General features: G+C 38.3%; 1 protein-coding gene across 1 annotated transcript in view; it reads left to right on the forward strand.

Annotated features, from left to right (window-relative positions):
* The first annotated feature begins 3,103 nt into the window (after positions 1 to 3,103).
* The window catches only part of MIB1 (MIB E3 ubiquitin protein ligase 1), a 125,574-nt gene continuing 102,795 nt past the window's right edge, over positions 3,104 to 25,882 (forward strand). The window contains exons 1-2 of the mRNA XM_007075984.3: positions 3,104 to 3,550; positions 24,198 to 24,369. Of these exons, the coding sequence (XP_007076046.1) occupies positions 3,322 to 3,550; positions 24,198 to 24,369 (401 nt within the window). The 5' untranslated portion in view covers positions 3,104 to 3,321. The remainder of the gene's footprint in view (positions 3,551 to 24,197; positions 24,370 to 25,882) is intronic.

Below are 25,882 nucleotides of genomic sequence, written 5' to 3' on the forward strand. Positions count from 1 at the left end.
CTTAATCAGTCCTGGCTTCATTTTCTTCTTCTTTTTTTAAAAATTATTTTTAATTAGAAAAACGTTTTTTGATGTTTTTATTTATTTTTGAGACAGAGAGGAAGCACCAGCTGGGGAGGGGTAGAGAGAGAGGGGGACAGGAACTGAAGCAGCCTCGGCACTGACAGCTGAGAGCCATGAGCGGTGAGATGACGACCAGAGCCAAAGTCTGCTGAGCCACCCAGGCACTCCACTGGCCTCATTTTCTTCTTATCAAATATGGGGAGTGGGCTAATTTGAGGTTTCATACTTATGCTTACTTATACTGCAGAGGTTTTGATGAATTCCTGTAGAGGCCTGCAAAGGTAAGAGGAAGGGAAAACTACAGGTGAGCTCTAGCCTTGCTATATTGTATCACTACCTAGCTCCCTTTATAGATCAAATGCACAGGATAGGAACATAGGGTCTGTGGAGTAGTTAGGGAGAAGAGAAAAGAAAACCACTAGGCTAGATCATTCCTTAAGATCTTTTTCATTTTAAGGGCAAATAAAATTCTAAGTTATAATCTTTGATATCAAGAACAAAAGTCTTTCTAAATATTAGATTATTATGTCTTAATAAGTATAAAACTCCACAGTGAGGTAAATACAATTAAATATGTGGAAAGCCATTATTAATATACTGTGCTTGATGTAAAATGTAAGGTTGCACTATTACAAATTGGCCTTTAATCAACTTACTTTACAAAGTCAACTATAAGTATAACTTGTATCGTAGCTATATTTTTTCCAAAGTTGTTTTATCAATTTATTAATTTAAATGATTAATCTAACTGGTCATCATGAAAAGAATGAAACCAGAAAAGATCCCAGAGAGAGAAGGAAGAGTTGGTAGGCAGGAATAATTAATAGTGCCCTTAATTGAACAGCTGCAGTTAAGTAGCTCTGACAATACCATGTTTAAAATTTCTGGGGTTGGGCTCCTGGGTGGCTCTGTGGTCCTTGAAATTGAGCCCCTTGTTGGGCTCTGTGCTGACAGCTCAGAGCCTGGAGCCTGCTTTGGATTCTGTGTCTCCCTCTCTCTCTGCTTCTCCCCCACTCATACTCTTTCTCTCTCTCTCTCTCTTAAAAATAAATAAGCATTAAAAAATAAAATTTCTGGGGTCAAAATATTTTGAAATGGACTAGAAATTTGGTTGGCCTATTCTGAACAAATATTTTAACTTTTGTTTAGTCTCTCAAATTAGCTCTATTTGACCTTTGGGACTCCATATTTGTATTTTCCTCAGTTTTATTTACGTGAAAAATTAAGAATATTTTATTTGATTACATGATAATTAATTGGTCACATTTTACACTCCCTTTCTGCCCACTTGATTTTGATTATTTGATTCTGCGGCAGTATTCCCGCTCCCATGACTCTCAGGAAAAGCAATAGTTTACGCTAACAATGCCTCTATGCTGGGCTGAAAAACAAGGGTTTTATTTTTTTAATTATTTTTAATGTTTATTTATTTTTGAGAGAGAGAGAGAGACAGAGCATTAACGGGTGAGGGGCAGAGAGAGAGGGAGACACAGAATTGAAGCAGCAGGCTCCAGGCTCTGAGCTGTCAGCACAGAGCCCGACCCGGGTTGGAACTCACAGACCGGGAGATCATGACCTGAGACAAAGTCGGATGTTCAATCAACTGAGCCATCCAGGGGCCCCAAAAATCCTACACACCATAATGTCATTTAAGTAATAGCCCGAAACCACTCTTACAGTCCTCTTATTTTCCTTTCAAGGTTGTCTTTTGCATTCAGGGACTGAATGACGGGAGTTATCAATGGGCAAGGTGCAGGTAAACTCTCCCAGGAGCTTGTACTGTTTGGAGCCTACTTAGCACCCTGACTCCACTTGAAGACAAGACACACCTTCCAAAGGACTTTGTACATTGCTCACATTCCGTACCATTCTACCGAATGGTTAAAATACATCCCTAGGGTTGCTGGGGTGACTCAGCCTGTTGAGCATCTGACTTTTGATTTCATCCCAGGGTTCAGGAATCGAGCCCCACCCCTCGCAAGAGTCTCTCTCTTCCTCTGCCCCGCTCCCCCCTCTTCCCCCAAAAAGTACATCCTTAATCACCCACTCTGGTTTGAAATTTACACATACAAAAATACAGGTCGCCCTTAACCTGTGCTATAATCTATTCTATTTCCGACCCCGTTAAAAAAAGACCAAAACAACACGGAATCCCAAACACATACTCTACACCGAGGTACACTAGAATTTAAAGATTAAGACTGACCTCTTCATAGCTACCCAGTTTCAGCGCCCCGGTCGGATCCCAATCTCGGTTGATTTCCTCCAGCCCCACCTCCAGGTCAGTGGGACAGATTTCTTGCTCCGCCCCTTTTCTCACAACCAATGGGGCGCGCCTCACCACCCGTAGGCCACAACCCCATTTACCGCCCCTCCCAGCGCCTCTGGCTGGGCTGGCCGTGTAGCCCCCCTCCTCTTTTTTTTTTTTTTTTTTTGGGCCAGGCGCATGCGCACTCTCATCGGGCCCTGGAGAGACGCTTAGGGATCGATTTTCTTCTCCTTTCTTTCCCCAGTCGCGCGACTCTCCAAAACCCTTTCCGCCCTACTGTTGCTGAGGATTCCCCTCCTAGTGAGAGAAGGGGTTGCTCTAGTCTTGAGTGCGTCAGTATCCGGATGTGGAGCCGCTCTCGCCCGGCGGGGACTCTGTGGCGGGGCGGAGCGCGGCGGCGTGCGTGGGGGCACAGAGAAGGGGGCCCGTGGGCCCGGGCGCTCGCCGGACGCTGGGAGGTACCACTGCTGCCCACGGGGGAGGAGACGGCGCCGGCACTCGGGCGCCCACCCCGGATCGAGGGGCTGGGGGAGAAAAAAGGCCGACAGTTAAGCTTGCTCCCCGCTGCCCTCGCCGTCCCCCCCGGGCTAGCCTCCCCCGGCCCCCTGCGCTCCCCGCGCTCCCGGCCGGGGGAGAGCGTGGTTTCCTGGCGGCCGTCGCTGTAGCCCGGCCGGGGAGCCCGGAGGAAGCGGGGGAGTCCCCGCCCACGGCCCCCTCCCCTCTGCCCGCCCGCCGCCGCCGCCTCTGAGCCGCTGCGGTCCGGCCTCCAGTCCGAGCGGGGGGCGCGGCGGCGGCGGCGACGGCTGGAGAGCGGCTGTGGGCTTGTCGGGGACCGCGCCGCCGCCCCCGTGAGTTATTCCCACGTCCCCCGGGGCTCGCTGCCGCTCCCGCCGGCGCCGAGAGTCCGGCCCGGGCCCAACTCCCTCACGGGCCCACCGGCGGCGGCGGCGGCGGCGGCGGCGGCGGCAGAGCCCACCGCCCGGGCCCCGATGAGTAACTCCCGGAATAACCGGGTGATGGTGGAAGGGGTCGGGGCCCGGGTGGTGCGCGGCCCGGACTGGAAGTGGGGGAAGCAGGACGGCGGCGAGGGCCATGTGGGCACGGTCCGGAGCTTCGAGAGCCCCGAGGAGGTGGTGGTGGTGTGGGACAACGGCACCGCCGCCAACTACCGCTGCTCTGGGGCCTACGACCTGCGCATCCTGGATAGCGCGCCCACGGGTAAGTCTTGGCCCCTGGCCCAGGGTCTGCGCGTGTGCGGGGAACGGGCGAGGCCCGGTGGGCGTCGGGACGCCTGGGAGAAGCCCGAGATGGAAAGGGAGAGAGCCAAAGGGATTTTGGGTTCAGTACCTCGTAAACAAAAACTTGCCGAAAAGACACCGCTACCCCCACGGGAAATGATGGCTGCACCGTCACCAGGATGCTTTCAAGCCTGGAGGGCACAAAGCACCGGGAAAACAACAGACCGTTCCCCTCCTCCTCCTTCTCTAGGGAAAGGGTCTGGAGAGGCCTGTCTAATAAGCCATTGAAATTAATCAGCCACCGAGTGATAACTGTCTGAAGAGAGGCTTGCCTAGCCATATGGTCTTTAGTTGACGGGTTACAATTGCCGAGGGGCTTCTGGTACCTCGGATTGTTGAAATGCCAATTATATATGTATGTATGTATGTATGTATGTATGTACGTAACGTACGTACATTTGTATGTATGGCCTCCTGTAACACATAGAAAGACAGACTTGGAAGTAGCCGAATGTTAATTGGGACTTTGTAGAATGATTTTTCACCTCAATTGGTTCATTATCAGTAGAGGGAAAAACAGTCTAAGCTGCTGAACCATTTCTTTGTGTTAAATACTTTTTCCAAGTGGATTAGACGCCAGATTTTTTTGTGTGTAAGGTTATGTCAGAGACTTACCCATTCACAGGAGTCAGTTTGATTCACAAAATTTCGGGGATCTGTTATTGACTCTAGAATTTTTATGTAATGGGGTAAACTGAACTTTATTTTATTGGATTATTTTAATCAAGGCTATATTTATAGATTTGTCCATGATATCTATTTAGTTGAAAATAATTCAAATTTAAAATTTGTTACTTTTCAGAATGCATAAAGAAGCTACTTTAAAAAAATTGAGGTATCATTGACATACTAGTTTTACATGTATACATAACGATTCGATATTTGTATATATTGCAAAACGATCATCCCAGTAAGTTTAGTTAACCTCTATCACCATCCGTAGTTGTAAAATTTTTTTTCCTTTGTAATGGGAACTTGTAAGATTTACTCTCTTAGCAAGTTTCAAATATTCACTACAGTGTTATTAATTGTAGTCATCATGTACACTTTACATCCCATGACTTATTTATTTTATGACTGAAAGTTTGTACCTTTTGACACCCATCACCCGTTTCACCCACTCTCACTCACCTCTGGTAACTACCAATCTGTTCTTTGTATCTATGAGCTTGTTGTTTTGTTTTGTTTTGTTTTTAGATTCCATGTATAAATGAGATCATACAGTATCTGTCTCTCACTGTGTTTTATTTTATTTCACTTAGCACAGTGCTCTCAGGGTCCATCCATGTTGTTGCAAATGGCACGATTTAATTCTTTTTTATGGCTGAGTAACATTTCATTATATATATATATGTGTGTGTGTGTGTGTGTGTGTGTATATATATACACACACATATATATATAAAATGGAAAGAAATGTAAGAAAGGAAAGGATAAAGAAAATGTGCCATATATATATATATATATATATATATATGGCACATTTTCTTTATCCTTTCATCCATTATTTTTATGGCCATATATTTATATGCCATATATATATATATGGCACATTTTCTTTATCCTTTCATCCATTGATGGACATTTAGGTTGTTTACTTGTCTTGGCTATTGTAAATAATGTTGCAGTGAACATGGGAATGCATATATCATTTTGAATTAGTGTTTTCATTTTCTTCGATTAGTTACCCAGAAGTATTGCTGGATCCTATAGTAGTTCTATTTTTAATCTTTTGAGGCACTTTTCCACATTGGCTACACACATTTATGTTCCCACTAACAGAGAACATCCTTGTTTTTGTCCATATCCTTGCCAATGCTTGTTATTTCTTGTCTTTTTGATAGTAGCTGTTCTAACAAATGTGAGGTGATACCTCATTTGTGGTTTTGATATGCATTTTTGTGATAGTGATGTTGAGCATTTTTTCATGTGTCTTGTTGGCCATCTGTATGTCTTTGAAAAAATGCCTCTTTAGATCCTCTGTCCATTTTTTTTTTTAAGTTTATTTATTTTGAGTAAGAGAGTGTGAGCAGGGGAGGGGCAGAGAGAGAGAGAGAGAGAGAGAGAGGGAGAGAGAGAGAGAATCCCAAGTAGGCTATGCGCTATCAATGCTATCAGTGCAGAGCCCAACCCGGGCTCGTTCTCACAAACTGTGAGATCATGACCTGAGCTGAAGTTAGACACTTAACCGACTGAGCCAGCCAGGCACCCTCTCTATGTTTTAATCAGATTTTTTTTTTTTTTTTTTTTTTTTGCTGTTGAATTGTGCGGGTTCTTTATGTATTTTAGATATTAATCCCTTATATGTATTACTTGCAAGTATTTTCTCCCATTCAGTAAGTTGCTCTTTCCTTTCGTTGACTGTTTCCTTTGCTGTTTAGTGGCTTTTTAGTTTGATGTATTCTCACTTGTTCATTTTTGCTTTCGTTGCTTTTGGCATCAAGTCCAACAAATTCATTGCCAAAATCATTGTTAAAGAGCTTACTTCCTATGTGTTCTTCTAGGAGTTTTATGGTTTCATGTCTTAATGCTAAAGTCTTTAATACATTTTGAGTTAATTTATAAGTAAGCTACTTCTACGGCTTGATTGAGTTTGACAAAGCTTAACAAATCTGAAATGGGTTTACATTTATTATTAGCAGCAACAGAAAGGAAACTAACACAGGCCAACTCGGTTTTTTTGAACAGATAATTCATAAAATTGTGTTTCTTAGCTGGCTTTTTAAACATTGAGAAGAATGAATATGCATGCCCCAAAGAAAAGATTCAACAGTACAAAAAGGGATAGCTATTGATATCACCTTCTTGTGTATTCTTACATAATACTCTATTTATTGGAAGCATATTTATTAACATACTGTAAATCTACTGCCTTTTAAAGGTACAAATGGTAGTACACTATATTCTCTTCTGCACTTTTGTTTCTTTCACTTAATAGTACATATTGGGAATTGTTCCATGTTATTAGCACATATAGGTCTACCTTATTCTTTCATAACTGCATAGTATACCAGTTGACTGGATGTAATAATTTATTTAATGTGTTTTATTGATGGGCATTTATATTGATTCAGGTCTTATTTACAATGATGCAGTGAATAAATCCTATGCATATGTACTGAGTACTTTTTTTAATTTAAAAAACATTTTTTTAATGTTTATTTACTTTTGAGAGAGAGAGAGAGGGAGGGAGGGAGGGAGTGGGGGAGGGGAAGAGAGAGAGGGAGACACAGAACCTGAAGCAGGCTCCAGGCTCTGAGCTGTCAGCGATAGAGCACGATGCAGGGCTTGAACTCAGCCAACTGAGAGATCATGACCTGAGCCGAAATTGGACACTCAACTGGCTAAGCCACCCAGGCACCCCAGTGCTGACTACTTCTAATGTGGAATTGCTAGATCAACGGGTACACATACTTAACATTTTGATAGATGTTGGTTAACTGCTGTCTAAAGACATTTTACCACTTTACACTCTCAACAACACTGTATGAGGCATATACCTGTTTCTGCACACTCTTAAAATTTTATCATGCTAGTTCAAGCTAAAGTTTGACCACAACTAAATAATTTGGAGGCATCTTGGTATCAGTAATTGCAGGTTTATGGGGAAATTTAAATATCTTTCCAGGGTAAAGTGTAACAAATCCTATACTACAGCAGTTTTTGAAGGGATGTTAATGTTGTCTGTGTGTTTTGTGGTATGGAGTATATCTGTCATAAATAGTTTCATTATCTTTTGTAAAAGCAGGTGTTTTTAGAGGTAATTTTTTTAAAATCTCAGTTTAATTTACATGACTTTATACATTTAATTTGTTATATGTAACAATTCATCTTGTTCATCTGATTATTTTAGCAGATGTTTTAAAAGCATTTCTAGGGACGCCTGGGTGGCTCAGTCAGTTGAGCGTCCGACTTCAGCTCAGGTCATGATCTCACAGTCTGTGGGCTCGAGCCCCACATCGGGCTCTATGCTGATGGCTCAGAGCCTGGAGCCTGCTTCCGATTCTGTGTCTCCCTCTCTCTCTGCCCCTTCCCTGATCATGCTCTGTTTCTCTCTGTCTCAAAAATAAAAACATTAAGAAAAAAAAATTAAAAAAAAGCATTTCTAGATACAGGATAGCTAGCCTTCTTATGCAGTGCTGTTGAAATATTTTAATTTCTATGATTTAATTTCTTCACTTTTGTTTTCCTTAAAGGATTGAACAGATCACAAGTTCTTAGATCTAATTTTGCCCCAGGACTATAATACTACTTTCAATTTTTTTTCTCTTTTTTCTTCAAAATATTTAACAATTAATATCTGTTGGTACTTTATTATATTCTTGAGATTTATTAAATATTACATTTATATTGTACTTGATATTTATTTACATAATAGTTAAAAATAAATTTAACCTTTTTGAAATAATTTCAGGTTTACAAAAATTATAAAATTAGTAAAAAGAGTTCCTTTTTGCCCTTGCTCATCTTCTTCAGATGTTAACAGCTTACAAAGTACAATTACTGAAACCAGAAAAATAACATTAATATTATACTATTAACTAATGTACAGACCTTATTAAGATTTCATCAGTTGTCCTACTAATGTCTTTTTTCTGGTCCAGGATCCAATCCAGGATCACTCATTGCATATAGTAATTGAGCTGCATATGAACTGTCAAATTCTCCAGCTTGTCGGTCTTTATTCTTCTATTTTTTCACTTTATCAAGGTTCTTAATGTTTTGAGTTTTCTTTGTTCCAAACAGTAGCTCAAAGTTCCAGTCATTCTATACTGTTGAAGCCAAGCTTTGCCGTTGACAGAGATATGACATTGTCATATCTAAACTATCAGATCTTACCCAAAATTCAAATTACTGAAAACTTACCTCATATATGTCAAGCTTCTTTTGTTTTATTGGTTAGGGGCAACATAGATAATTGTATTACCAGGTGTGGGAGAAAATTTTCAGTTAGAAGTTAGAAGACAGCTAGCTGACTTTTTTCTTTATGTATGAGATATATGGATTAGATCAATTTAAATAAAAATTTTCTTCTAGCTTTAAAAGTTTGATTTGATGTAAATAGTAAAGAACTAATAACTATTTATATAGCTGACTCAACTAACCTGGAAATATAAATTAAGAAAAGATATCTTTTACCTCACCCCAGTCAGACTGACAAAAATTTAAAGTCTAAAAGTAGTATGTATTGATAAAGAATATGGGGAAATCAGAACTCTCAGGTTATTGGTGGGACAGAAAATTGATACAACCACTTTGAGAAGCAATTTGGCAGTCTTGTAAACTTTACAAACGCACATATCCTGCAACTGAGAAAATCTTTTAAGTGTATGTCCATGAGATCCTCAGGCACAAATCTGTAAAGAGGTTATGTATAGAGAAATTCATTGTAGTATTTATAAAACCAATAATTTGGTAACTACTAAAAGTTTATATGTAATTTGTATATAATGTTACATGAGTCTCATACAGTAAAATATTAGTTAAAATGAAAAAATTAGTGTATATTTACCAATTATATGTTGAGTGAAAAAAAGTAGGTTTCAAAGAATTACCATAGGGGTGCCTGGGTGGCTCAGTTGGATAAGTGTCTGACCCTTATTTCAGCTCATGTCTTGATCTCACTGTTCGTGAGATTGAGCTGGAGTGGGGCTCTGTGCTGTCAGTTTGGGATTCGCTCTCCCTCCCTTTCTCCCTCCCTTTCCCTCTTTCTCCCTCTCCCTTTCTCTCTCTCCCCCTCCCTTTCTCTCTCTCCCCCTCCCTTTCACTCTCCCTCCCCCTCCCTTTCTCTCTCTCTCCCTCCCCCTCCCTTTCTCTCTCTCTCCCTCCCCCTCCCTTTCTCTCTCTCCCTTTCTCTCTCTCCCTTTCTCTCTCTCCCTCTCCCTTTCTCTCTCTCCCTCTCCCTTTCTCTCTCTGCCTCTCACCTGCTTGTGTGTGCATGTACACTCTCAACAAATTAAAAAAAAAAAAAAACTTTAAAAAAAGACACCAGACTCAAAATTACATATAAAAAACCAAAAACCACAAAGAATTACTGTAGATAACACTGTGCTTCTTATGTAAAATTTAAATACTGAAAATTATGGAAGAAATATATGTGGAAAAAGGGTAAATAAACACTTAGGCTGAAAGGATCCAGCCTTCAGCATGGTATTTTGGTATTTTGCTTATATTCAGAATTTTTTGTTTTGTTTTGTTTTGTTTTTTAAATGAGAGCAAGGGGCACCTGGGTGGCTCAGTCTGTTAAGCGTCTGACTCTTGACTTGGGCTCAGGTCATGATCTCACGGTTTGTGGGTTCGAGCCCTGCATCAGGCTCTGTGTTGATAGTGCAGAGCCTGTTTCGGATTCTGTCTCCCCTGCTTTCTGACCCTTCCCTGCTTGCTCTCTATCTTTCTCTCAAAATAAATAAAAATAAACTTAAAAAATGTTTTTAGGGGTGCCTGGGTGGCTCAGTCGGTTAAGCGTCCGACTTCAGCTCAGGTCAGGATCTCGCGGTCCGTGAGTTTGAGCCCCGCATCCGGCTCTGGGCCGATGGCTCAGAGCCTGGATCCTGCTTCGGATTCTGTGTCTCCCTCTCTCTCTGCCCCTCCCCCGTTCATGCTCTGTCTCTCTCTGTCTCAAAAATAAATAAAACGTTAAAAAAAATTAAAAAAAATGTTTTTAAAAAGGAGAGCAGTATGGTTTTTCTTCATTGTTTTAGAAAATCTTAGTTTAATATATTAGTAAATCAGGTCTGATTCTAAATTCAGTTTGATCCCATTCTTGATTTTGCTAGATGCTTTAGCTTTTAGGAGACCTCATAAAGATAGATAATCCAAAGCGATGAAGTGCATTTCTGAGTATATTATACTGGTTTTTAAGCTTTTATGTCTTGGCTTCAAACCCACTCTCTGTATTCTACCCTGTGAGGCTGGGATGGCTTCTGCATGTGTTTTTTTGCCAGCTGGATCCTTGCTGGCTCTGCCAATAGGGAGCGCTCAAAGGAGACTGGAAGGCTAGAGTGGGAGAAGGAACTTGCTGTTTTCTGTTTTTCTTGCTTTCTTTTGGCATCATCTCATCTAGCAGAATTTCAGTATCAGTATTTGATTCCAGGTTACTTCCAATATAACCAGAAACATCATCAGTGTGTCCCCACTCAGTGACACCAGCACCAGCCAGTCACAACGCCTTTATAAAGGTCTGGATCCTACCCCTATAGAATCCCTCCTTTAGTAATCCCATTTTTTTTTTTCATTGTTTCCCTATTTCTAGAAGTGGTGGATTGGTGTAGTTTATGTCTCCTTACTGGACTGTAACTAATACAGTATCTTCATTAAATCTCAATCTTATTTTTCTATTCCATTTACCAGTTAAGTAAAATTTTTTATTGAAATTTAGCTAGTAATTTTGTTTTTTCTGATGCTAGTCATTTCTTACATATGAATTAGAAGGTGTGTTAGTTTTATATTTTGAATCAGTGAATTCTGAATTTACTGAATTTAAAATGAAGTGAAATATTATTTTAAGGATGTGGGTATAAAAATTTATTCATGATATGCATCATTGGTATTAAAGACCATATAATGATGTTTTGAAACCTCTCTAAACACCAGTTTTCACTTTGCTTATTCTAGTTTCTTTTGGACAGCATTTATTTTCTCATGTCATCTTTACCTGGGACACATTAAATAGATGTAGTTAAAAAAAAGGCTTATAAGGGGCATACCACTAACACCTACTTTTCATCACAGAAAAGGTGTGCAATTTTGAACCATTTATTTTTCATTTATTTTGTAAATGAAAAATATGGAACTCATTCTTAATTTTGCCTTTTAAGCCCTTTGTCTCAAGATAATCAACAGCATGCTGTTTTATGTTACTAGCATACATTCCACAAATCTGCTTAAGTAGGCACAAAAAAGTTGCAGCATGTCTTAATGTACCAGAGGTGAGCAACATTGTTAGGACCCGTTGCTCTCAAACCCCCTCACCTCCAGGACACCTGTGTTCTCTGTGTGAGGGGTGAGTTTTTGTGTGGACTCCCTGAGGGTGCTGGTGTCAGCTCAGTGATTTACAATTAGTGAAACTTAATCTCAATCTTAATATTTTTAGAGAAAAAATAAATATAAAAGTTTCAGTGGAAATCCAAACCTCCCCCTTTTTTTTCCAAATGCTTGGGACCAAGTGTATACTTCTGGATTTTAGAACTATAATATGGTATGTGTGCAACATAGTACATAACATCCACTTTGAGGTCCACAGCAGTACCATGTAATCAAGTAAATTAACATTTCTTCAGGGAAGCATATGAATAATTATACTACCGGGATGATAAAGACTACATACTATATATAGCCTCTTGTTTGTTCAGATCAGGGTTTATGACTAACTGGAGTTTGCTGCTAACTTACAAAAACACTTGGAGTTTGGCATTATAGATAAGACATTGTGGACTTTGATTTTCTCTTGCATTTCACAGAATCTTGTTCTATATACCCTGAGCATGTACCTCACTGTGGAAACCATTGCTCTAAGTCACCTAGCAAGAGCTTATGCATTTTAAGTATCTATGGGAAAATGGCCTTTTTTTTTTTGTTTTTTTGTTTTTAAGAACAGTTCTCCTTTTTTTTTTTTTAATTTTTTATGTTTATTTACTTTTCAGAGAGAGACAGAGACAGAGTGTGAGCAGGGGAGGGTCAGAGAGAGAGGGAGACACAGAATCCGAAGCAGGCTCCAGGCTCTGAGCTGTCTGCACAGAGCCAGATGTGGGGCTCGAACCCACAAACTGCAAGATCATGACCTGAGCCAAAGTCAGAGGCTTAACTGACCGAGCTACCCAGGAGCTCCAAGAACATTTCTCCTTCTTAAAACTCATTTCTTTACTCACACATTTTCGTATGTCCCTACATCATTTAGCTTGCCTCTTCTACCATTTTATCTGGATTACAGTGATAGAACATTGCCTCCATTGGAACTAGGAACATAGCAACGATTTTTATTTATTTTTTAATGTTTTACTTTGAGAGTGAGAGAGTGTGAGTGGGGGAGGGTCAGAGACAGAGGGAGACATAGAATCCGAAGCAGATTCCAGGCTCTGAGCTGTCATCACAGAGCCTGATGTGGAGCTCAAACCCACGAACTTCGAGATCATGACCTGAGTCAAAGTCAGATGCTTAACCAACTGAGCCACCCAGGTGCTCCTTTATTTTTATTTTTTTTAAATTGAAATATAGTTGACATAGTGTTATATCAGTTTCAGGTGTACAACAGTGATTCAGCAATTCTGTAGTTACTCATGCTCACCATGGTGAGTGTAGTTATCGTCTGTTATCATACGAAGTTATTACTGCATTATTGACTATATTCCCTATACTGTACTTTTCATCTCTGAGTTATTTATTTTATAACTGGAAATTTGTACCTCTTTAAACCCCTTCACCTATTTTGCCTATCCCCCTACCCCTCTCCCTCTGGCAACCACTAGTTCTGTATGAGTGTGTATCCCTTTTATGTTGTTGTTTTTTATTCTTTTTTTTTTTTTTTTTTTAGGTTTCATATATAAATGAGATCATACGATATTTGTCTTTTTTTGGTCTGACTTATTTTACTCGGCATAATACCCTCTAGATCCATCCATGTTGTTGTGAATGGCGACTTTATTTTTTTTTATGGCCTAGTAGTTTTCCATTGTACATGTCTACCACATCACGTTTATCCATTCATCTATCATTAGACATGTAGGTTGCTTCTATATATTAGCTATTGTAAATAGTGCTGCAGTAAAAATAAGGGTGCATGTATCTTTTTGTATTAGTAAGTGTTTTCATTTTTCTTTTTAAAATAACTTTATTTAGTTTTTTAATGATTATTTTTGCAGGAGAGAGAGAGACAGAGCATGAGCGGGTGAGGGGCAGAGGGAGAGGGAGGCACAGAATCTGAACTGGGTTCAAGGCTTTGAGCTGTCAGCGCAAAGCCGGACAGGGGGCTTGAACTCACAAACCACAAGATCATGACCTGAGCCGAAGTCAGATGCTTAACTGACTGAGCCACCCAGGTGCCCCAAATAATTTTTTTTTAAGTTTATTCATTTTGAGAGAGACACAGCGCGAGTCAGGGAGGGACAGAGAGGGAGAGAGAGAGAGAATCCGAGGCTGGCTGCATGCTGCCAGTGGAGAACCTGATGCAGGTCTCAAACCCACAAAACATGAGATCGTGATTGAGCTGAAACCAAGAATTGGATGCTTAACCTACTGAGCCATCCAGGAGCCATCTTTGGGTAATACCCAACAGTGGAATTACTGGATCATATGGTAAATCTGGTTTTAATTTTTTGAGGAACGTCCATACTGTTTTCCATTCTGGTTGCACCAGCTTACATTCCCACCAACAGTGCATGAGAGTCCCTTTTCATCACATCCTTGCCAGCACTTGTTATTTCCTATCTTTTCGGTACTAGCCGTTCTGACTGGTGTGATTGTTGTTTTGATTTGCATTTCTGGATGATTAGTGATGCTGAGCATCTTTTCATGTGTCTGTTGGCCATCTGTATGCCTTCTTTTGAAAAATGTCTATTTAGGTCCTCTGCCTACTTTTTTATTGTATTGTTTTGATGTTAAGTTTGATGTATTTTTTATATAGTTTGGATATTAACCCTTTACTGAATGTATCATTTGCAAATATCTTCTCTCATTCATAGGTTGCCTTTTCATTTTGTTGATGGTTTTCTTTGCTGTAAAAGCCTTTTATTTAGTGTGATGTTGTACCAATGGTTTATTTTTGCTTATGTTTCCTTTGCCTGAGGAGACAAATACAGAAAAATGTTGCGTTTTCTTCCACAAATTCTAATGGTTTGGGGTCTTATATTTAGATTTTTAATCTAGTTTGAATTTATTTTCATGTATGGTGTAAGAAAGTTGTCCAGTTTCATTCTTTTGCATGTAGCTGTTCAGTTTTCCTAGCACCATTTATTCAAGAGACTTTTTCTTTTCTCTGTTGTATATTCTTGGTGTCTTTTGTAGTAGATGAATTGACCATATAAGTGGGGGTTTATTTCTTGATTTTCTATTATGTTCCATCGATCTTGTCTGTTTTCATACCAGTACTATATTGTTTTGATTACTATAACTTTGTAGTGTGGCTTGAAGTCTGGGATTGTGATACTCGTAGTTTTGTTTCTTCTTTCTCAAGATTGCTCTGGCTATCTGGGATCTTCTGTGGTTCCATACAGATTTTAGGATTATTTGTTCTACCTCTGAAAAATGCTGTTGGTATTTTGGTTAAGGATTACATTAAATCTGTCGATTACTTTGGGTAGTATAGACATTTTAACAATATTCATTCTTCCAGTCTATGAGCATGGTATTTCTTTCCATTTGTTTCTATCATTTTCAGTTTCTTTCATCAATATCTTACAGTTTTCACAGTAGAGGTCTTTCACCTCCTTGATTAAATTTATTTGCAGGTATTTCATTCCTTTTGATACAATTGTAAATGGGATTGCTTTCTTAATTTATCTTTCTACTACTTCATTATTAGTATTATTAGTATAATAGGTTTCTGTATATTAATTTTGCATCCTGCAATTTTACTGAATTCATTTATTATCCTAATAGTTTTTTGGTGGTATCATTAAGGTTTTCTATAAATGGTATGACATCTGCAAATAATGACTGTTGTACTTCTTCATTACCAGTGTTGGTGCCTTTTATGTCTTTTTCTTGTCTGATTGCTGCAGCTATGACTTTCAGTACTGTGTTGAATAAAACTGGAAAGAGTAGATTTTTGTCTTGTTCCTGATCTTAGAGGAAAAGCATTCAGCTTTTCACCATTGAGTATGATGTTAGCTATGGGTTTATCATATGTGGCCTTTATTGTGTTGAGATGTATTCCCTCTAAACCCACTTTGTTGAGAGTTTTTATCAATTTTAATTAACAGTTTTTTACCTTTGTATGCCCATAGTTCTGTGTAAACAGGTTCTTGTGAAATAGTCTGGTACATTTAAAACTTTGTTTGGGAAAGAAAATGGGTTCTGAATTCTATACAGCTTGCTTATAAGTGAATTTATAGAACACAACTAAGATCTTGGGGATTTAAATTAGTTCAGGAGGTAGGGGAACACAGCAGATAGACCAGACATTCATTTGTTGCTTCGGAGTATTTTTTTTTTAAGCGTATTTCCCTTTGTAGATAGTTGCTTTGGTTAGAATTAGTTTATATTCTGTAAACATACTCATGATATGAGTATTTGATTTTTTTCCAGGGTAGATTTATCTTCTTCTTCTTTTTTTAATGTTCATTTTTGAGAGGGAGACAGAGAGTATGCAAGCAGGGAAGGGACAGAGAGAGAGAGGGAGGCACAGAATCCGAAGCAGGCTCCAGGCTCTGTCTGAGCTGTCAGCACAGAGCCTGATGTGGGGTCAAACTGACAAACTGTGAGATCATGACCGGAGCTGAAGTTGGACACTTAACTGACTGAGCCACCCAGGCATCCCTATATTTATCTTCTTGATGATAATTTTGTTTCTAAAAAGACAAACAATGGGATAGAAATGTTTTTATATTTTAAAAAAAAGGTCATTATTTGATATTTAAAGGTTTTGCAGGGCTAATGATAATCATAACAGCTTAGAATTGCCATAGCTAACATTATGGTGTTTTGTTCACCCCCTTTTCCAGTCTCTTTTCATACAGTAGTGGAAAATGCTCTAGCTTAGTAGGGGAATTAAGGTATTTGTTCATTCTATATTTTATCAAGTGAGACTGTTAACTAGGGAGTGGACTAACATTTCATGAGCTCCAGTCATGTGTCAGGCACTGTGCTAAGTGTTTTATAAACTTTATTTCATTTAATCCTGAAAAAATATTATTTGATAGCCTTTATTTTACTGATGAGAAAATAGGCTATGAGAAATGAACTAACTTGCCCAGGATTTCACAAGTAATAAGTTCATGGTGGAGATTCAAATCTGGGTTTGTCAGTCTTACCTCTTTATTTTTTTCAACTTTATAACATTAGTCTTTTTGAGCCTTAGTTCTTCACTTGTAAAATGAAGTTGGAGTAGGTCAAGGTACACAGGCAGAGATGTTTTGCTTCTAAAATGAAATAGTGAATTTTTACCAGTTAGCAGGAGAAAAAGTGATAAAATTCTTAATTTTGTTTGACTTCATTCACATTCTACCTCTATGCAACAAGTGCTTAAAAATAACAAACATACTACTAAAATTCCCAATTGTATGCCTAATTTGATAACTTGTTTCTTTTCTTTGGACTGTCTGGGGCATGATTGTAATTTTATTATGCAAACTTGTAATACAGTAGAGTAGTAGAGGATGCAAAAATAGATGAGAGAAGAACTTGTCCAACAGAAAGATACGACGAAGAAGTGGGAGATTTTGGGTGAAATGCCTTCAAGGACATTTTCTTAGTGTGTACCAAGAGTTGGTTGGAAGTAGTGATGTTTCACTCTACTACATTGGTGAAATTAAAAAGTAATCTCAATTTTTAAAGTGTATCTCTTTAAGATTTATTTGAATATTAGAATAGGTTTTTGATAACTTATAGTATTTTGAATCTAGTGGGTTAAATGGGGAACATGATGCTCTAGATATGTAATTATTTAAATAAGATCAGATGGAGAAAAAACCCTGGTGGAGTGAAGAGCTTAAGAGGGCCAAGCTTTGTACTCACACCCACCTAGGTTTGAATTTGAGCCTGGCACTTGCTAATGTGTGACTTCACATAGGTTACTTCTGAGCCTAAATATCTTCGTTTATAAATGGGGATCATGATGCCTGCCTTTTAGTATGGTTGGGAAGGTTAAACTAAAATGTGTGTAAGTCTCATTAGCTTGATGTGGTAATAAACAGTGGCTAGTATTATTAATAATAACAATCTTATTTTCATTAATTTAGTATTTCTCAAGAGAAAGGAATGTAGAATACAGCAACCAGCTGGCAGGTCACAAAGGCCTTACCCTCATTAGGAATTTTAATTATTGTTGAGACAATTTCTAAACCACTAAGTAGTTTAAAGTTTCAGGGAGAATAGGATGCATACTGTAAGTGGCTAGCCCTCTTTAATCTCTGTAATGTTTTTGTCACATTGATTTGGGGTTAAAGTTGAATGAATCCTTAACTCAGAAATAGGATTTCTTGACTGGTTAAATGACATCAACAAACAGTTATGCCACAATAAGTAATTACATTTAAATAATGGTTAATGATTTGTAAATACTTTTTTATGTTAGGTGAAATCTTTCAATTAGGGAACAAATTTAGAGGGTTAACTAGGTACCATTTTAGTCTTATTAGGATTTTTTTAATTTTAAAATTGTTTTAAAATTTATCACTTAATATATAAGATATCCAGGTAGATTAATGAGTAATAAATACTTGTGAACCTATCTAGAAACAAAACATTACTAATATATTTGAAACATCCTGTATACTTCTGTCCAATTTTCATTCCCTTCCCTCCTTTTCTAAGGTAACCATTATCTAGAAATTTGTTATCATTTCCATGTTCTTTTTCTTAACATTTGTGCTGTGTTTTTATGTAAGCAAATATAGTACTTTATTTGTAACATTTTGTATTGTATAATTAAAAAATTCAGCATTATGGTTGAAGGATTAATTCATATTGAATCGTATGAGGAACATTAATTTTAGGTATTCCATTGTATACTTAATATATGTTTCTATTCTCTTGTTAATGAATAGTTACATTGTTTACTTTTTTCCTTTGCTATTATACAAAATGATAATTTAGATATTCTTCCATGTTGAAGTGTTTTGTAGAGTGAATTGTTTGTAGTGAGAATTCTAGTTCTCTTGGTCACTTTTTTCTAACTAGAAATTTAACATTTTATTTAAACAAATCAGTGCTTTGTGATTTTGAGCTGTTTTCATTGGCTCTCTTAAGAACTGTGGTCATTGATCTTGACTAGCATGTTTTATTGCTCTCATAAAATTTTCTAACAAAAAGCTTAAGGCTATGTAAATTCTCTAAGTTTTTGAATTTAGGCGAGCTGCCATTAAAATGTAGAGCAGATGGTCATTTGAGTATTGGTAGAATGAGTCAAAAGCTATCATCAGGTGGTTCATTTAACGGTGGCAGATGTCTTCATAAAGCGTAGCAAAGGAAAAGAGCATTAAGTCTCTAGGGTAATATGATATTGTATAGGAAGGAGAAAAACGACTAATAGGTTTAGTTAGGGAATTAAGTTTTATGAAATGAACATTTTAAGGAATAACACTTGCCAAGGCTAAGAAGGTTTGTACTGGAAGGGAATGTTTTAGATGGGAATGAATTGGGTGGATAAAGTAAGGGGAAACAAAAAGCTGCTGAAGTAAGAGATCAGTAAAATGTTGGTCTCCTGTTTTGTGTTTTCTCTAAATATCAGCTTTTGTTCTAAGGTTAATTAATTGTATTCTCATTAAAAATTCTGTAGTGTGCATTTTGATGGTGGAGTGGGCTGCTTTGTTTACTTTCTCCAATTCTCAGGCTTAGTCTGTTTCACAGCTGTTCAGTAGCTTTGTTGGCATTTGAACTGTGGGAACCAAAAAGGATTTGGATGTGCTTTTGTGCATTAATGGTTTTCCTGAAGTATTCTTTAAAACCATGAATTGTAGGTTTTTTTTTTTTTTTTTTTTTTTACCAGTTATCATTGTGTGTTTAAATGGGTCCTTTTAAAGAAAGCCTATACTTAGATTATGAGCTCATGAATGTTATCATTGTGCTTTGTGGAAAATGAACTTAGAGATGAAAAATATATCAGTAGGAGAATAGCTAAAAACTGGACTTTTCTTTTTTTGATCAGATGGGGAAGTTGGGATACGTTTTCCCTATGCCTTTCTTTCATCAACTCTCATTTGAAGAGCTGTATAGTTAAGGATAAACCTCTAAATGCATAGTGGATTCTGATTAGTTTAATGCATTTTACTTTCTGTGATGACATAGGACACCTATATTAGACCTGTTCAGAAGCTTCACCATTGAGCAGGCAAGTATGACATTTGATATTGATTATGTTGTTTTGGCACGGTGCTTTCCTGTGGTAAGACAGATTAGACTGTGACTGTGGGCATGTGCCAGTGAGGAGTGTACATATGAAGTATGTTTTCTTTACATAAGCATAAAATAGCTCAGTATAAGGGTTATGAGAAATAAAAACTTCTAAGTAGCAGTTACATACTCTATTACTCTAGTAACTATATGAAAGTTGGTTTCTGTAAATATTTGCTATAAATAACATGTTTTTATTTTTAGTTTTTAATTATAGGTGACATACATCAACATCTCTGGTGATATTCTCATATTAAATGCCCCTATTCACTTAGCTAAAAGAATTAATACACACTCAGCATAGAAAATTTGGAAACCCACAAAGGGTAAATCCACCAGTACATTTTGGGGACTATCTTTCTAGTTTTTCTGTACGTGTGTATTTTATGTATTTTGTGATGGTATATTGCAGTTCTTTGCAAACTGTTTTATAAAATAATAATGGGTTTTTAAAAAAATGTATTTTCCCATATCAGTAATATTTCTTCTACAACATGGTTTAATAACTGCATAGAATTTCACTTTATAGATTATCATAGTTTATACATAGTCCCTGTTTTTGACATAGGTTAAGTTTTGTTTGTATTTACAAACAACTTAGTATCTTTGGATGTAACTTTTTTTTGAGAGAGCATTCACTTGCATGAGCAGGGGAAGGGCAGGAGAGAGAGAGAATCTTAAGCAGGCTCCATGTGTGAATAATTGAATGTTTCGTATGTGTAGTCTCTGGGAAATTGAGAATTTAAAAGTTTTTTGTTTTGTTTTGTTTTTTGAGAGAGAGAGAGATACAGAGACACAGTCTTTTTTTTTTTTAATTTTTTTTTTTTTAATGTTTATTTATTTTTGAGACAGAGAGAGACAGAGCATGAACAGGGGAGGCGCCCCCAGAGACACAGTCTTAAGCAGGCTCCATACTCAGCCCAGAGCCTGACAACATACTGGGATCTCACAACATACTGGGATCATGACCTGAGCCGAAATTAAGAGTCAGACGCTCAGCCGACTGAGCTGCCCAGGTGCCCCTAAAAGTTCTTTGATTTTCTGCATAAGTTGACAAATTTGCTTGGGATATATGATGATTTTGATCACCAAATTATTTAAATAGATAAATAGTACATTTAACAAATCTATATTAAGATTAAATTAAGTGCAGTGTAGGGGCGCCTGGGTGGCTCAGTCGCTTAAGTGGCCGACTTCAGCTCAGGTCATGAGCTCACGGTCCGTGAGTTCGAGCCCCGTGTTGGGCTCTGTGCTGACAGCTCAGAGCCTGGAGCCTGTTTCAGATTCTGTGTCTCCCTCTCTCTGACCCTCCCCCGTTCATGCTCTCTCTGTCTCAAAAATGAATAAACGTTAAAAAAAAAAAAATTAAAAAAAAATTAACTGCAGTATAATTCTTTTTATTTGCAATTTGCTTTAAAATCTTTCAGTGTTTTTACCTCTGTTTATCACTTTAGCTTCACAAGGACCCTTTCCATTATTGTTTTTGTCTGCTTGGGCTGCAATAGCAAACTACCACAGAGTAGGTTGTTTAACAACAGGAATTTATTTATTGGTTGGGCAGTCCAAGATCCAGGTGCTGGCTAATTTCAGTACCCGTTGGGGACTGTCTTCCTGGCTTGCTGCCTTCTGGCTGTGTCCTAATACAGCAGAAGGAGACCTCTTAGCCTCTTTTCTCTTCTTTTAAGGACACTGATCTCATTGTGGAGACCCCACCCTCATTTCCTCTTCTAAACCTACTTATCTCCTATAGACTTTATCTCCAAATATCAGCATCTTGAGGGTTAGGGCTTCAATACATGAATTTTTGGGGGTGGAGAACACATTCAGCTCATAACACCTATGAAAGGAAGTATTTTCTCAACTTATAGATGAGAATATTGATCCCAGAGTAGTTTAAATTAATTCTGAACATTACCTAGCTAATAAGTTAGAGAACTAGTTTCTTAAATCACATACCCTTGTTTTTACCATTAATGCAACAATTTAAGTCTGCAAATCAGAAATCATGTCTTATGTGGTTATTTCCCAGCCTGACTATAATTTTTCTCTGTCTCTGACAGTATTTCAGATTCCTGCCAAAAAAATGAAATTGCTCCTGGTTTGTTGAACACACATTGTGCTCTTCTGAGATTTTCTTCTTTCTTCCTTTGAAAGGTCCATTATCCACCACTTTCAGGAAACTTGTCCTGATTCTTTTTTCATTTTGTTTCTTAGATGAGTGTCTATCAATGGAGGCCTGGACTTACAATTTTAAATTTTTTTTTTTTTTAACGTTTATTTATTTTTGAGACAGAGAGAGATAGAGCATGAACGCGGGAGGGTCAGAGAGAGAGAGAGAGGGAGACACAGAATCTGAAACAGGCTCCAGGCTCTGAGCCATCAGCCCAGAGCCTGACGCGGGGCTCGAACTCACGGACCGCGAGATCATGACCTGAGCCGAAGTCAGCCGCTTAACCGACTGAGCCACCCAGGCGCCCCTGGACTTACAATTTTAGATTAGTATGTGCTTATTTATTTTTTTGTTCATGGTTCTCTCTCTCTCTTTTTTAAGTAGAACAGTTCTAAATTTCAGTTTATTGCACTGTTTGTTCCTAAATATCTCTTACCTATTTGTTTTCTTTTGAATGATCTCATTTATACTTTTTTCAGTTACTTTTTACATCTTTTGCTTTCTAACCTGCAGCCACCAAGTCCTAAACCTCTTCTGGCTTCCATTTTCTCTCCAATTCTACTAGCTTTATCCCTACTTAAACTATTACTTTCTTCTCAACTGTTGTGGAAACTTCTTATAATTTGACTCCTTTTCTTTAGCCACTTTAATTTTCTTCCATTCTCTTCTCCGTACTACACCTAGAGTGCTATTTGAAAGCAGCAGAGGGGCCTGTCCGCAGTAGCAGTAAAATAGTTACTGAATGAATCAAAAGGTACTGATGTCTGCTGTCTTGCCTGTCCCTGCAGTCAAGCATTTGGGTAGCAGGAGATTGTGGAAGGATTGCACACCAAACATACTTGGTATTGGGTGTCATGTTCTTTTGTAGTTCATGAGGCATCCCAGCTTCCTTCTGTTCTTCCTCCCACCCGTTCTTTATTAACCATCTCACCTCAGGCACAGGTTTATCTTCAGGTTTGGCTCTTTATTTAGAATCTGGTTACCTTATGGGACTTTAAACGTGAATATAGAAAATGAATTATACGGGTTTTCCCCCCCTTATCAGGAAGCAGCAATAGTATGTTCTTCTGGAGTTTAGTTTTAACTTTACTACTTTTGTGCTCTAATTCTTGCATCTACAGCACATTCTTATTTGATTCTTAGAACATCCTTAACCATTAAAAAACATAATGCCTCCTCCAAAGGGAACTGAAGTTCTGAGAACTAAAGTGACTCCTTTTATTTAATTTTGGGAAATTTCTAAACTTCACAAAATAGAGAATTAGATAATGAACCTCCTCCTGTTACCCAATTTCAACATGAGTGCTCTTGTTTCATCTAAACCCCACATTACTTCCCTACCCCCCATTATTTTGAAATAAATACTATAATTTTATATGTAAATACTTCAGTTGAAATGACTTTTTCAAGGGCACAAAGATAGCTAGTGAAAGCCAGAACTCGAATCTTGAAGAGTGTCCGCGTTCAATGGACAATACAGCCCTTGCTGTTCAGTGTTGGGCCTGACCATTCCTACTGTAAAGTAGTGACACTGATGTTCACAGGCCACACATTGTTTAAAAAGCTTCTAGTTTTAACTTACTTATCAAGTGATCTAAGAATAACAGAATAGTAAAGGAACATTATCCCCAGTCTTGTTACTCTCAAATGTTAGTTATTTTCACTACTTTATAGTGGTACCTTTCATAGTTCTAACGTCTGTGTCATTCATGTGAACATTTTTAGTAGAGGTCATATTGCCAAGTGCTTATTTCCTTTTTCTAGGGTTTATTACTTCTTGTTCTGTAAGGAAAACAAACAGCAAACTCAATTATAGTATGTTGTTTCCTTTTAAACTGGGAAATTTACTTGGTAATGGTTTTCTGAAGTTTGTTTGGGGTGGGGAGCTTGTCAATGCCTAGGGATAAATGCTTAAGTTAATTGATAGTTTGTCTCTGTGAATCATGGGGATAGACTTGTTCCTTCTTTTGGAGTAATTGTTTGCGTGGAGAGTAGGTTGAAATTCCTGAAAAGAATCTGAATGTTTGAAGTCTGAAACATCTTGGTGGTAAATGATTCTTCTTTCTATCACTAGATTGAACCTAAGTTTCAGTTTGACAGCATAGAATGTGCTACTGAGAAGTGCTCTTACTAATGAAGAAAGAAGTGATAGAAAATGTGTAGTCTATAATTTGTACTGATTAAAATACTTGAAATATGTTGTCTTGAAAACATATGTGGTATATTTAAAATATTATTTCCTACTTTATTGAGAAACTTTGTAAAATGCTCCGTTCTTATTTTTCCCCCAGGGAGCAGTATTCAAGTGAATAATACTTGCAGTTAATGTAACCATGTATCCGTGTTTTAATAGGCATCAAGCATGATGGAACCATGTGTGATACCTGCCGCCAGCAACCAATCATTGGCATTCGATGGAAATGTGCAGAATGTACAAATTATGATTTGTGCACTGTTTGTTATCATGGAGATAAACATCATTTAAGACATCGCTTTTATAGAATTACTACACCAGGAAGTGAGCGGTAGGGTAAACAGTTTTTTCTTCAGTTGCAATTCCTTGTTTGTATTCAACTTTTTATACTATTGAGCCTTAAAAGTAGGATTTTTTTTTTTAATTTATTTTTGGGACAGAGAGAGACAGAGCATGAACGGGGGAGGGTCAGAGAGAGAGGGAGACACAGAATCGGAAACAGGCTCCAGGCTCCGAGCCATCAGCCCAGAGCCTGACGCGGGGCTCGAACTCACGGACCGCGAGATCGTGACCTGGCTGAAGTCGGACGCTTAACCGACTGCGCCACCCAGGCGCCCCAAAAGTAGGATTTAAAAATAGTGTCTGACAGCTGGTTTAGTACCAGAGGTAGGAGATAACAGGCTAGTTGTGGAGCAGGCCTGCCATATAGTGAGAAAAGAGCTCTGTGAAGATGGAGCTGTACATGTTTTTCCAAGGTAATCTGGGCTGTTCATCTCTAGCGTGGAGGCTTGGCACCCCTCAATATTTGGAAATGCAAGGGCAGCCCAGAAGGCTGATTATTTTCTTCTCACTGTGCGTTCTATTCTGTTAATCGCTACCAAAAGAACACTAGGGCCCATTGATTGAGTCAACAGGCATTTATTAAGACTTGTGGCAGCTACTGTGCTTGTGTGAATTTGAAGAAAACGAAGACACAGTATTCTTAAGGAGTTCATAAACTAAGGGATTATTTGACCAACATGATTATCATGTGATGTTGTGGACTGTATGTAGAGATTATTAGCATTAAAGTGTTTTAGCAAAGAGAGAGAGGAATATCACGAAGTGGTACAGAATTTCAGGTGATTGAGTCTTCTTACATAGATGTGAATAGTGTATAGGGGCAAGAATCTAGCCAGTCATAGGGAGGCAGCAGTAGTAGAAAAATGGATTTGGGTATTAGCCTGTCCCAGTTCAAATCCTGGGCCTGCTATTTATTAACTGAGTGGTTTTGAACAAGTTGTTTATTTTTGACTTTTGTTTATAATTTTTAAAGTTAGGGTACAATAAAGGCATTGTAAAAATAAGTAGAATAATGAGATAAAAGTAGAAAAACAAAAGAGAAACCCCAAACCTTTTTGATTTTATGAATAAGAAGGATATAGAAGAATAAGGGATAGATGGTCTTGGAGAGCCAAGCTGGTCCAGATTGTTTGAGTATAGAATTTTTTCAAGGCCTGTAGTCCGCTGTAAGGATTCAATACTTTGGAGGCAAGTTAGTGTCAGGTCAAATCCAGGCCACAGATGTATTTTACTTGGTCCATACTGTGCTCTAAATTTTTGAACACACACACACACACACACACACACACACACACACACACTCAAATCCCTAACCCCTAACCCCTAACCCCTAACCCCTAACCCCTAATCCCTAATGTCAGCAGTGGACCTGCATTTATTCATTTAACTCTGGTCAGCAACAGTTGGCTGAAGCAGAGTACCATCTGCACCCTTTAGACAAATCATGGTCTTCAGTTCACCGAAGTCCCTGCCACTCCCTGTTGTCTTTCTGAGCATGGGGT

This window comes from Panthera tigris, chromosome D3 (genome assembly GCF_018350195.1).
Source record: "Panthera tigris isolate Pti1 chromosome D3, P.tigris_Pti1_mat1.1, whole genome shotgun sequence".
NCBI classification, from domain to species: domain Eukaryota; kingdom Metazoa; phylum Chordata; class Mammalia; order Carnivora; family Felidae; genus Panthera; species Panthera tigris.